Below are 14,166 nucleotides of genomic sequence, written 5' to 3' on the forward strand. Positions count from 1 at the left end.
TGGGAGAGAGAGAGAGAGGGGAGGGGAACCTAGGGTTCCAATCCTTTTTAAATACAAATTGGGGATTGAGCTTGGGTTTGGGTTTGGGTTCGGATTGAATGCTTAGTGGGCTGTACAAAACTGAAATTATAGACCAATTTTCTTCATGAGACGTGGGTCGTCAGAAAACTCTCGCTTTCAATGAGTCTGCGATTTTTCTCGGCGTTTCGGCGCGATTGCAACTCCACCAACACAGATAGCAGAAGCGCGACGGAAAGATGGAGCAGAAGAGTAGAATCGTGCGTTTTTACGAGTAAAAACGCGATTTTGTCTATCTTGCATTGTACGTTTAGACCATTGACTGCCTATACTTTTCCTTTTATATAAAATCAATTTTACTATTCCAATTCTAACTTTACCCACTCTTAACTCGCAGAGATACCTGATCCTACATGCGGGTTATAAAAAAAATACAATATTATTATATAACTTGATAATAATTTAAAATATAACTCATTTTTACGTAAAAAAAAGTTTATTAAATTATCAATTAATAATTTTTTTTAATGACTAAAGATCTTTTGCATTTAGTAAAAAGTCTTTAGTTTAATATCTACTTAAAATATATTTTTATATAAGATGTGAGTTGGTCGGATAAGGTTGAGGTTCAACCCGTATCCTACCCTACCCGCTGCAGATAAAGTTGACAACCTTATCCAATCGAATTGGGTCGGATTAAGAGTCCGTTTGGGAAACACCAAAAAGTTACTTTTTTCGACTTTTGACTTATAAAAAGTTATATTAATGTGTTTGGTACAATTTTTTAGATAAACTTTTAACTTTTCAAAAAGTTATTTAAGAGCTTTTGAAGAAATTAAAAAATGTGACTTCTCCTATTTTCAAAAGCTATTTTATTACTCTTATTTAATGCACAACTTTAAAACAAGGATTTTTATAATAACTATCCAAACTCAAAATAACTTATTTAAAAGTTATTATTAATAAAAGTCCTTATATTTTAAGCTCCTTTTTCAAAAGAACTTATTTAAGAAATTTAGCCAAACTGGCCCTAAGTACCTATAAATATAGTACATGTTGCCACCCCTAACCACAAGTCTCCCTCCATAGCTAAAATTTGCATCCGAATTAAAAAAAAAACGGATATTATTTGAAATTAGTGGATGTAGATTAACAGGTAATATATGTATAAAAAAAAGAGGCTAACTTCCACGAAACTCCTCCGGCTACTGCTTGGGTTAAAGAAAGAAAAATTGCTACGCATATGATTTTTTTAATATGTATTTTTTATTTTATATAAATAGTTAAGTGTTGATGTATAGCCTCCATAAATAGTCCAAGAATGAAATTCAGATTTAAGCTACAATAACAATGGTTCTTGAACTTTTTTATGTCATGTTAATACTGTGTTGTATACATAATTTGGCATTTACACAGGACGAAAATAGTCGTATAGCACCATTTGGCTGCAATTCCACATGTGGAAATGTTGAAATCCCTTTCCCATTTGGAATGAACGAACCCAATTATTGCTATGCAGACCACTGGTTCCAAATAGAGTGTAGGCACGATACACCTTACCTGAAATCTATAGGGCTGGAGGTCTCATCAATTGATGTATCATCAGGCACCATTGACATCATGCATCCAATTCACCGTTGGAACTGCAAACCCCAACACAACGCTACGAATACTGAGCAAGAAGTGGTTGACCTGAGAGGAAGCCCCTTCGTGTATTCGCAGGTGCACAACATGTTTGTGTCAGTTGGCTGCAATGAAATCTCTTTCTTGGTCTCCAACGGCACGCAAGTTAGCGGCTGCGTGTCAATTTGCGACGACAAGAAGGACGTTGAGGAGAACATTGAAATTCAAAATTGCAACGGCAAATACTGCTGTGCGACCTCCTTGCCTTTGTATCTCTCGGAATTTAACGTCACAACGGAGAGTTTCGGGAGTAACAACAACAATCGTGCTAGTGATGATGATGAGTGCAGTAGCTATGCGTTGATTGTGCAATACTTTCGTGTTCCTGACTACATGCGCTATGATAGCAGCTATGCCTATTACCGTTGGAATTCGATGACAGATCTTCGGAGTTTGAAGAAAGTTGGGGTGGTGCTTGAATGGGAGATTCATAACTCATCCATAAGACTCCCTCGCTCAGGTCACTGCGTCAACACTAACATTACATCTGCAAAAAACAATCACTCAGGTCGAAGATGTTACTGCCTCGAAGACTCTTACGGCAATCCCTACATTGAAGGAGGCTGCAGCTACGCCAACGGTATTCTTTCTTTAATTTCTCACGCACTCACGTCTTCAAAGACGATAACGATTCTCGATTATTATTTTCTTCAAGATATTCTCAAATGATATTTTACTAGTGATTAGAATTAGCAAGAGGAAATCATCAAAATTGTAAAAAATTTGGATCAGAAGAAAAAAAAATCATTGTTTTCGGTGATTCTCCTTTATCAAGCATCCATAAGTCTAATTTTCGCTTAGTAAATAAACTTTAACATCATAATTTACGTTTCAGATTATGGTGATAACGGCGAAGGAAACAAAAACCGGTCAAAATGGGCTATAATAGGTACGCGTTGAAGATATGCATATAATATTTTTTGGGTGACTAGATATGCATATAATATGGTGAGGATTTACCTCCCGTTATTTTTATATGAAGTTTTTTTGGTGACTATTTTTATATGAAGTTGATAGTTAAAAACTGTTAGATAATAATTTAGTCAAATTTATTAAATTATCTAACGATTTTTAAATATCAACTTTACAATTATATGTGAGTTTCTATTATTTTTAATGGTATGAGATTTCATTCAATAATGTGAAATTACTCACTTTTATTTTATTTATTTTTAATATATATATATATATATATATATATATATATATATGATATACAAAATATTATTTATACTTAGATTTATTTTTTTTGTTAACTTCTATAGTTTTATTAAATTTTTAATTAGGTTCTTATATTTTTTTTGTTTTCAATTGAGTTTTTATATCTTCAGATTTTGTAATTAAGTCCTTCAGTGACAAAAATATTAGAATTAATAAAATATTTTGTTAAATAAAATGAATATATCTAACATTTAACTGAATATTTTATATAGTTTAACAAAATATTTTGTTAATTTTAATATTTTTGTCACGATAAAAACTTAGTTAAAAAATCTGATATAATATAAGGATTTAATTAAAAAAAAAAAAAATATATATATATATATATATATATATATATATATATAAATCTACTTAAAAATTCAGTAAATTTATAAAAAGCGATAGAATAATTAAACCAAAAATTTATCACTAAATTTATCTTTATAAATTTATATTTATTTAATTTATTTTTAATATATATTTTATATAAATAATTAATTAATAACTAATTTTTAATATGCCCATAAAATAATTGTACTACATCATATATATTAAAAGGGTCAAAATTGGCTGCATTATATTAATATAAAAAGGGTCAAAAGTGGCTGCATCAATAACTAAAAGTCTAATATACTAAATAAGCTAGTCTTTAAAGTAGCCACTAGTAGCATAATATTTTCTGTTAATATAGCCATTAGTGGTCATTGTCCTTTGTAACCAAACATATAGTTAACTCAAGAAGGAAACCAAAAAAAGAATTCAACTAATTAAATATGCATGCTTTTACCTCTTTTTTGTGATGGAGGAAAAATCCAAAAGAGATTATTGATTATATATTGATTGTATTCTAGGTTTTTTTTTTTAAAAGAATATATTATATCTTTGGCTCTAAATAAATAACAATTTTTTTTAGTTGAAGAAGCGAGGATAAAAAAAAAAAGAGAATATGTTTATAAAAAAAAAAAGAGAATATGTTTGTACAAAAAATAATTTTAAAATGTTTCTGATGGTTTCAGTGGCTAAGAGTGCTGAACTTAGAGAAAGCTTTTCTGTTTTTAGCTCGTCTCTAGGCACGAGACATTTTCATTTTGTCTCGTCATTTGACACGAGACATTTCTGATGTTGCATCTTGAACAATAAAAACAGATTTGAGGTAGGAAGAGAGAGATGAGAACACCCAGATATATCCTGGTTCAGCTGCTAAGTGCAGTGCAGCCTACATCCAGTCTCCATCACAACAATGATGGAATTTCACTATAATCATCCAGATTACAACTTGTAAAGTGCTAACCCAACTTACAAGGGGATTCCCACAGAATCATGAAATACAACACAGATGTACAAAGGAACTCTAAGACATCTATGGCTTTTTCTTTTAAGTTTGCACTCTCTGCCTTTTTTCGCTCTATGGCTTTTTCTTACAAACCTCACTGTTTGCCTTTTTCCATGAGACTCAAGACATGACAAAATTAAACAGAAAAATACAAAACAGAAAACATTGAAGGAGAAGAGAACTGCTAGCTTAGGTAGCTCTGAGAACTCTGTGCCTTGCACTCTCAAATCTTACTCCTTGCTCCAAACAGTGGCTGTTCTCTCTTTTTAAAGAAGAGGGAAGCCTCCACACTTGAAGCCAACACCCAAACCAACTTCTTCCTCCTTCAACAAACACAACCGGTTCGGCCACATAGAGAGAGAAGAGATAACCATGTAAAACCCAACATGCAATTACCTCTAGTCCTTCCTTGATCATCACTCTTCATCAATCCGAGCGCTCCATCCTTGGCTTCCTCTCCAAGATGGATTTCTGGCCCTTGATGCTTCATGATGATGATGACTTCATCTGCTTCAATCTCTGCCTTCAACCATCACTTCGCCACTCTAGCTACTCCCTGTGGTGGTTGAGCAGAATCAAAGACAAGCCATGCCTCCAAGGATCTTCCCTACTGGCCGAATCTTCTTCCTTCTTTTTGTGTATGAAGGATCAGAGATTACCTCACCAAATCTAACCATATTTGGTGATTATCTCAGCCACAACATACTTTTGGTTTTCTTTTTCGTGATGCCATCATCACAATGGCCTCTTCTTTGCAACTAGCTTCTCTGTGATTTTTACTGATAGCTTGCTTCATCCCTCCTTTCCTGCTAGACAAGACCGAAAGAGAGAGAGGAGAGAGAACAGAGAAAAACTTGCAATGTAATTAAAGAAGAAAATGAAAATGAGTTAGGTTTACATTACCCATGCCTAGCCTCTGCTTCCTTCTTCAAATTTCTTGCTTCTACCATCTTCTTCTCTGACATTGAAGTGACTGAATGTAAAGAGAGAGAAGAGAGAGTAGAAAGAAGAAAAGCAATGGAAGTAATGTGTGATATAAATTATAATCAATTAAAATCAATTAATCCCACTTTCCATGCTTTTGCCTTGTAACGTGCATATCTCAATAAATGCCATCAAATCACTTTGCAATTTCTCTTTCATGTTACCAAGGCAATTAATTCTAATTTGAATTCCATCACCTATAAAGATTGGCATCCGTGGAAGCATGCACCTATAACAAATTGGATTTCACCATGTTAAGAATTTGCTTAACCATTGGGCTCTATTTCCTTTTTAATTTTCGGACCAACCTCCTTGTTGGGCTTCAAGTATATTTTCCTGGCCCAATAACCATAACCATAATTCAGCCTCTTAATATAACATTGTTGTACAAGCTGAATGTATTTGTTAGCATAATTGGGCTTTCTAATTTTTCTTTCTTTCGACCCAATAATAAAATCTGCAAGTAACAAAATTATTAATTAACATATGTTTCATGAAAATCAAATTAATAATATTGTAATTAATATAATTAATAATGTTTAGTCATCACAAATATTAATTTAGAGTTTTCCAAACTCATCAGTTTCCAAACTAACATTTTGTCAGTGTATGTATAACTAAAATCAGAAATTTTATGTTGTGATAAAAGATAGTCAAATTGTTACCATTAATATAAGATTTAACCATTTAAATATAGAATAATACAACACATTTAAATTTTTTTGTTAAATAAATTCAATTAAATTGATTTAATATCAATAAAAATCAGTTATATATAGTATTACTCCAAATTTTATTATTTAACTTGGTTGAACTTATTCATAAAAAAATTTTGATGTGTAACTTTACTGTTAAATATATTCTTTTCATTTTGTTAACTGCTGCTATGCTCTCACTTAACTTGACCTGTTCTTTTTATTCACCCGGAACTTGCACTTATACATGTGTATATAGTAGTAACCAAGGAATCCACAGGTTGTATCCATGTATATGTTGACAAAATAATGATATTGCAATTGGTGCATGTAAGACAAAGTAACATCTCATAGAATAATGTGCCAAATTTGATAGGTGTTTTCTCGAGTGTTGGATCTATCATTTTTCTCCTTGGCTCATGGCGGGTTTATAAAGCTGTAAGGAAAAGAATAGTACAGAACCGCATAGAAAAAAACTTCAAAAAGAATGGAGGTTTGCTGCTAGAAAAAAGGATGTCTTCTGGCGAAGTTAATGTTGACAAAGTTAAACACTTTACCTTAAAGGAGTTAGAGAAGGCCACTGATAACTTCAACATGAACAGAGTTCTCGGTAAGGGAGGGCAAGGCACCGTCTACAAAGGAATGCTCGTAGATGGAAAAATTGTTGCCGTCAAAAAGTTCAGGGTCCAAGGGAATGTGGAGGAATTTATCAATGAATTTGTGATCCTTTCACAGATTAACCATAGAAATGTGGTTAAGTTGTTAGGATGTTGTTTAGAGAAAGAAATTCCTTTGCTTGTTTATGAGTTCATTCCAAATGGCAATCTTTATGAATATTTGCATGGCCAAAATGAGGACTTGCCAATGACTTGGGATATGCGTTTGAGAATTGCATCTGAGATTGCAGGAGCACTTTTTTACTTACACTCTGCTGCTTCTCAACCAATTTATCACAGAGATGTGAAGTCAACAAATATTTTGTTGGATGGAAAGTACAGAGCAAAAGTAGCTGACTTTGGAGCTTCTAGAATGATCTCTATCGAAGATACTCACCTCACCACTGTAGTTCAAGGGACTTTTGGATATCTGGATCCTGAATACTTTCATACTAGTCAATTGACAGAAAAGAGCGATGTTTACAGTTTTGGAGTCGTTCTTCTTGAACTTTTGACAGGACAAAAGCCACTATCCTCCTTAAGACCCAACGAAGCGAAAAGTTTGGCTTCGTATTTTGTTCTTTCTGTTGAGGAAGATCGCTTGTTTGACATTATTGATGATAGGGTGACAAAAGAAGGAGACAAAGAACACATCATTGCTGTTGCCAATCTTGCATATAGATGCTTAGAGCTCAATGGGAAAAGAAGGCCAACTATGAAAGAAGTCACAAGAGAATTGGATGAGATCTGGAAATTGGAGAGGAAGTTTAATAATACACAGCAACATCGTCATGAAGAAATTGAGCATCCAGCTGCAATTGAATATCACCAACCTTTTGTTGCAGATTATGCTTCTGATATAAACCCAAATCTAAGCAACTTAACACCCACCTCAGAGTCAGAGGTTATGCACATTCTTACCGAATAATTGGTATGTTTTCTTATTATTTTAGGTCATATATGTACCATAAGACATAATGATTGGAGATATAAATTCCAAAAGACTAATTGTATTTTTGTGTAATTTTGGTAAGAGAAATGCTATTTGTACACCAAGATCAGTCACTAAAATCAACTATCAATATATTTGTGTATAAATATATATGTGATTTAATTTATTTTCATAGTGTATTTATATTCTAGCATATATTTTATACTCGTAGCTGACTTTAATAGCTGATTTTGGTGTATACATAGCATAATTGCCCATGATAGGTTTATATGTACCGTCAATCATAGACTCAGTCTTTTAATCTTCTTAGTTTGGAAGATGGAACCTTTGCTTTGGATGAAAAAAATTTACTCATATCTTGATTCAAGTAAAATAAATTTCCTCTTAATACTTGTTGGCTGAATCAATCTGAAATTGAGTTGTTAACACGTATATACAACTTCCGGCGGCAGCATAGTCACGAAGGGGTGTGTGTATAAGCCTTTCAAAAAGGCAATACCAAATGGAAAAATATAGATAGACAACAAAAATATTAAACAATGTGAACAATAGATATATTAGATGTTCATTTTATTAGGTGTACGGATGATTATTTTAATATTAAAATTTAAATGATTAATTTGGAGGTATAGTGTATTTTTTTTTAATTGGTGGTTGTTCAAATAATTATTATTTACCTAATACTCTCCATATCAAATTAAAGCCTTTCACTGATTGTTCTCTTGTCTTTACTTTTTCTTTTAAAAAAGAACTAATAAAAAATGACTTTAATTAGTAAATTATTGTTTTCAGCCAATATATTAACCAATCTTTTAAAATTTTAAATTTTAAACTCTGAATTTTAAATTCAAATCTTAAACATTAAATTTTTAAAAAATAAAAATTAAAAAATAATTTTATAACAAAAAATATTATTTAATATTAAATACTTAAAAATTAATTTCCTATACTTCTTTTTAAAGAATTTTCCCTCAACAAATAACACGATATATGTTGTCCGGGTGATTAAACCGCTTTTTAATTTTAGTGTTGGGCTTTTAATAATATTTTCGAACAATATAAAAATTTAATGTATTTTTTTTATGTGAAGAGCCTAAATTAAATCTGAGGGTCAAATTTATAATTTTTAAATTTTTTAAATATACAAATTTTAAGAGTCAAATTTATTTTTTATTTTAATTTTTTTAAACATGCAAATCATATCTTTCGATTTGTTTTACGATAAAAAAATATTTTAACACAAATCGAAACAAAATCTAACCCTCAGATTTTTTTATAAATTTTATTATTCTTTAAATCTAAAGATCTAATTTGTTATTTAAAATAAAAAAAATCATATAAAAAACACACTAATTAACTGTTACGATAAATTTCACACTTTCTTCTTTCATTTCTAAAAAAAATTAGCCTGATTAAACACGTCCATGTGCAACCCTGTTTTCCTTTTCCTTTCCATATGTTCTCATCACTTTATGCAATAACTTTTTAAGAGCATGTATATATATGATAGGTTTATTCTGAACCAGGGCGAAGCTACATTATGGAGAAGGGGGCAATGGCCCCTAATTTAAATTTTTTACATATAAATTATATGTAAATTTCAGTTTAGCCCCCTTTTAAAATTTTATTTTAGTCTTATTTTATTGTGTAAATATTTTTAGCCCCCTCTAATATTTTATCTAATTCCGTCCCTGTTCTGAACAATTCATTATTATTAACACATGATGATATTAGACTCACTTATTTATCATAATAATAGTATTTTTTCTCAAATAAATTAACTTATTTTATTTTTGATTATTACTTTTCATAATGAAAATAAAATGATAATTGTGATGTGGTGCTTAATTTGTTAAAAAAATTTAATAATATTTAATTTAAAAAAATAAAAATATCATGTGAAAACTGAACAAATAAAACATAAAATAGCATTATAAATAAAATAATTTTAATATAGTTATATTAAAGTGACTATAGTAGTTATAATATTTTAAAAATATTACTAAAATATAAAAAAAAATATTTTAATTTTAACAATACTTCATTATGATCGTAATCACGGTAAACACATGCACATTAAAATTCACCTTATAAATATCCTCCAATCCCATAGTCCAAATAAAACTAATGAAACTCATCACACACACACACACCAACCTTTAAGCCACAACAATGGATCTTCAATTCGCGTTTGATCATGATGTCATTGTCATGTTAATAACATGCACTATTCTACATACACTGGCATTTGCACAATACCAAATTGCTCCTATAGCACAAGCTGGTTGCAATTCCACATGTGGACTTGTTGATATCCCTTTTCCATTTGGAATGAAGAAAACCAAATGCTATGCAGACCAGTGGTTCCAAATAGAATGCAGGTAAATCTATAGGGATGGAGGTCTCATCAATTGACGGTATGATAGTTCCTTTCTCAGATAAGAGCAAATTATTGTATTTTACATTAACTGTTGACTATTGGATTTATTTTAAAATCATTTTACCAAATGAAGAATTATAAAAGCCATCAGAATTTATTGGTTTTGGCCATCAATTAATCATTAATATTTAAAAATATAAGATAAAATACATTACATTACTAGATTAAAAAAATTAAACTAAAAAAATTGAATTAATAATTAAAAATCTGTTAGGTGTTTTCTCGAGTGTTGGATCAATAATTTTACTTCTCGGTTCATGGCGGGTATATAAAGTTGTAAAGAGAAGAATAGTAAAGAACCGCAAAGAAAAGAACTTCAAAAGGAATGGAGGTTTGTTGACAAAGTTAAACACTTTACCTTAAAGGAGTTAGAGAAGGCCACTGATAACTTCAGCATGAACAGAGTACTTGGAAAGGGAGGACAAGGTACAGTCTATAAGGGTATGCTAGTAGATGGAAAAATTGTTGCAGTCAAAAAGTTTAGGTCCAAGGAAAGGTTGAAGAATTCATAAACGAATTTGTCATTCTTTCACAAATTTAACCATAGAAACGTAGTCGAGTTGTTAGGATGTTGTTTGGAGAAAGAAATTCCTTTGCTTGTTATGAGTTCATTCCCAATGGCAATCTTTATGAATATTTGCATGACCAAAATGAGGACATGCCAATGACATGGGATATGCGGTTGAGAATTGCAAATGAGATTGCAGGAGCTTTGTTTTACTTACATTCAGCTGCTTCTCAAACAATTTATCACAGAGATGTAAAGTCAATAAATATTTTGTTGGATGAGAAGTATAGAGCAAGAGTAGCAGACTTTGGAGCTTCTAGAATGATCTCTATCAAAAATACTCATCTCACTACTGTAGTTCAAGGGACTTTTGGATATTTGGATCCTGAATATTTCCATACTAGCCAATTGACAGAAAAGAGTGATGTTACAGTTTTGGAGTAGTTCTTCTTGAACATTTGACAGGACAAAAGCCGTTATCCTCCTCAAGATCTGATGAAGCGAAAAGTCTGGCTTCATATTTTGTTCTTTCCATGGAAGAAGATCGCTTGTTTGAAATCATCGATGATAGGGTGACAAAAGAAGCAGAGAAAGAACATATCATTGCAGTTGCGAATCTTGCATACAGATGCCTTGAGATCAATGGAAAAAGAAGGCCAACTATGAAAGAAGTCACAAGAGAATTGGATGAGATCTGGAAATTGGAGAGGAAGTCTAACAATGCACTACAAAATCATCATGAAGAAATTGAGCATCCTGCAACTGAATATCACCATCCTTGGGTTGCAGATTCTGCTTCTGATATAGGTCCAAGCAACCTAACACTCACATCAGAGCCAGAGGTTATGGATATTTTCGGTCATATATATGTAGAATAAGTCATAATGGTATTTTTGTGTAACTTTGGTCACTGATCATGATAGGTTTATATATATGTACTGTCCGTCATAGGCTCAGTCTTTTAATCTTCTTTCTTTTGAATATAGAACCTTTGTTTTAGATGGAAAAAAAATTACAGTTGTATCTGATTCAAGTAAAATAAATTTTCGCGTAATGCTTTTTGGATGAATCAACCTGAAATTGAGTTGTTAACATATATATACACCTTCCGGCAGCAGCAAAGTCACAACGATATGTATATATTAAATAATTAAACATAGTGACAAATTAAGTGTCTTCTTGTTAGATCAGATAAAATTGAATTCTACCTATACTAGAGTCTAGAGGTACTTGCATAGGTGATTACACATTTTTTATTGATCAATCTTAACTACTTTGGGGTTTTCTTCTTGTCCCTAGTTAGTGCTTAGTGCAAGCTGTTGGTTAATATAAATTGTAATATGTGCTTCTTCTCAAAGACATAATCACTTCTTTACCTTCCTCATCAAGGATCAAATTAAACCATTAGTGAATACAATGGTTATGCTGCGATTTGTATTTCGTATTATCATTTTGATAACATGGATCATCATCATGCATCCACTATTGGCATGTGGAAAATTGGATTTGTAAGTTTTGCACAACCCAATCATGGCACAACCTGGATGTGATTCAATGTGTGGAGATGTTGAGATCCCTTACCCATTTGGAATGAATGATTCAAAATGCTATGCAGATGAATGATTCCAAATAGAATGCAAGAGTGACCATAAACCTTACCTCAAGCTTATAAACCTTGAAGTGAAAGCCATTGATGTTAACATAAGCACGATTGCGGTTAAGAATCCAATTTTCCATAGGAAGTGTCGCCCTGGAGGCAAAGATTCTTCTCACTCTCATCCCGAAGTAACCATCAAGGAGCCTGCAAGTATTTTGCTGTGTAAGGAATATAAGAGAATGAGGTTGGTTGATGTGTTAGTTAATCTGTTAAGCACCCATGCGAGAGTTTGTTACGAGGTTAGAAAGTTAGTTATTTAGTTAGCCCAGTCAGCAGCCGATATATAATTTGTGAGGAAGCAAATTATCAATTTATCAATTCACTCTTTTCCCTCAAACATTTTCTTCCTCTTCTTTTTCTTCTTCTCATGTTGAAGCAATCTTAAATGGCTTACCTAAGGAATACACAGTTTAGTAAATCATTACTCTAAACTTGTATCCATTGGAGAACTTGAAGCCTTACTCATGGCACATGAAGAACTACTCAAAAAGTGCAAGAAACATGATAATTTTATTCAAGCTCATGTATCAAACATCTGACTTTTCCTTATCACATCAATAATGCTAGGGAACCAAGATGGTTCCAGCCAAAAACCAGCCAAATGCTTCTGGGTGAATCTAAAACCTCTACGTAGATAGTGTTTATGCTAGGCATTAGATGTTTCTTTTTCTTTGTAAATTAGATGGTTCTGAATCTATTTTCTGATTTATCATGTTTTAGGCATTTGAAGAGAGAATGAGAGTGAAGAAACAGAAGCTAATTGAATCAGTTTCCGTGATTCACGTTGTAATGATACTGAACGTATCTTCTTCTAATTTGAATGTGATGAAACATTTAATAACCAATATTTTAAATCATAAATAAATAAAACTAATTACTATATTTATAATTAATTAAGTTGTTCCATTCTTGGCTGATTTGGAGTTGGTTCTATATACTTTTGTTGGGCTTAACCGTGGAGAGCTCTCGACAACCAGGGAGACTTCGGGGAGGAATCAAGTGAGAGAACATAAGATGAAAAGATATCACATCCAACTCAAAACTTTAAGGTGTCAAGTGAATGTGTCTCTCATCTTATAAACCACTCACTCTTCCTTGTTTTGATGTGGGACTAACTTCAACACTCCTCACACTTGCAACATTAACAATCTCCCCCTCAAGTGTGAGTCTCCACATTAATCATCAACTACCCTCTAGCTCCTCCACCACATATGAGTATTCGTCCATCACATCGCCGCAAAACACTGCGGGATACGCCGCCCGAACCAACTTTGCCGAAAAGACTTTCGATACTTTACTTTGAATACCCCTTAAAACCACCAGACCAATTAATCATCGGCTCTGATACCACTTGTTGGGCCAACCGTTGGGAGCTCTCAACCACCGGAGAGATTTCGGAGAGGAATCAAGTGAGATAACATAAAATGAGAAGACACCACATCCAACTCAAAACCTTAAGGTGTTAAGTAAATGGGTCTCTCATCTTATAAACCCCTCACTCTTTCTTGCTTTGATATGGGACTAACTTCAACACTCCTCACACTTGCAACATTAACACTTTTCCTTATCACATTCATGGTGGTATCCGTGGTGGAAGACGCTTTTATTGTGGCAGAGGAGGAGCCAGATTTGCTCAAGGAGGTAGAATGGTGCATCCTCAGATTTGCTCGTGTTGGTATCACTCTGGTTATGAAGCACACACTCTAAAACAACCTCAGTTTCTCACAACCTTAGGGATAATCTCTCATATTCCAATGCCTTGACGCAGAATGATGCTGATTTTGCTATGCCTTCAATGCTTAGAGATCGGAATTGGTATCCGAATTCAGGAGCTACTCACCATATGTTTTCTGATGCGTTGAACTTTATAGACAAATCAAATATGCATTGACCTCTCGGATGCCTATACTTTCCTTATATTAGGCCTCACAATGCTCATAAAATTGATGATAGGTCTGAATTGTGTGCTTTTCTTGGATATGGAATTCAGTACAAAAGGTGATAGATGTCTAACTGCAGCTTGGAAAACAATCATTA

General features: G+C 32.5%; 1 protein-coding gene and 1 pseudogene across 1 annotated transcript; both read left to right on the forward strand.

The window, feature by feature from the left end:
• Positions 1-1,368: 1,368 nt before the first annotated feature.
• LOC130974612 (putative wall-associated receptor kinase-like 16) lies at positions 1,369-7,856 on the forward strand. Its single transcript, XM_057899476.1, has 3 exons — positions 1,369-2,281; positions 2,537-2,590; positions 6,293-7,856. Exons 1-3 carry the CDS (start codon positions 1,369-1,371, stop codon positions 7,498-7,500), a joined length of 2,175 nt encoding a protein of 724 aa, XP_057755459.1. The 3' UTR covers positions 7,501-7,856.
• A 1,840-nt stretch (positions 7,857-9,696) lies between these two features.
• On the forward strand, positions 9,697-11,350 carry LOC130974613 (putative wall-associated receptor kinase-like 13; annotated as a pseudogene).
• The last annotated feature ends 2,816 nt before the right edge of the window (positions 11,351-14,166 follow it).

The sequence above is a fragment of the Arachis stenosperma genome, chromosome 4, assembly GCF_014773155.1.
Source record: "Arachis stenosperma cultivar V10309 chromosome 4, arast.V10309.gnm1.PFL2, whole genome shotgun sequence".
NCBI lineage: Eukaryota > Viridiplantae > Streptophyta > Magnoliopsida > Fabales > Fabaceae > Arachis > Arachis stenosperma.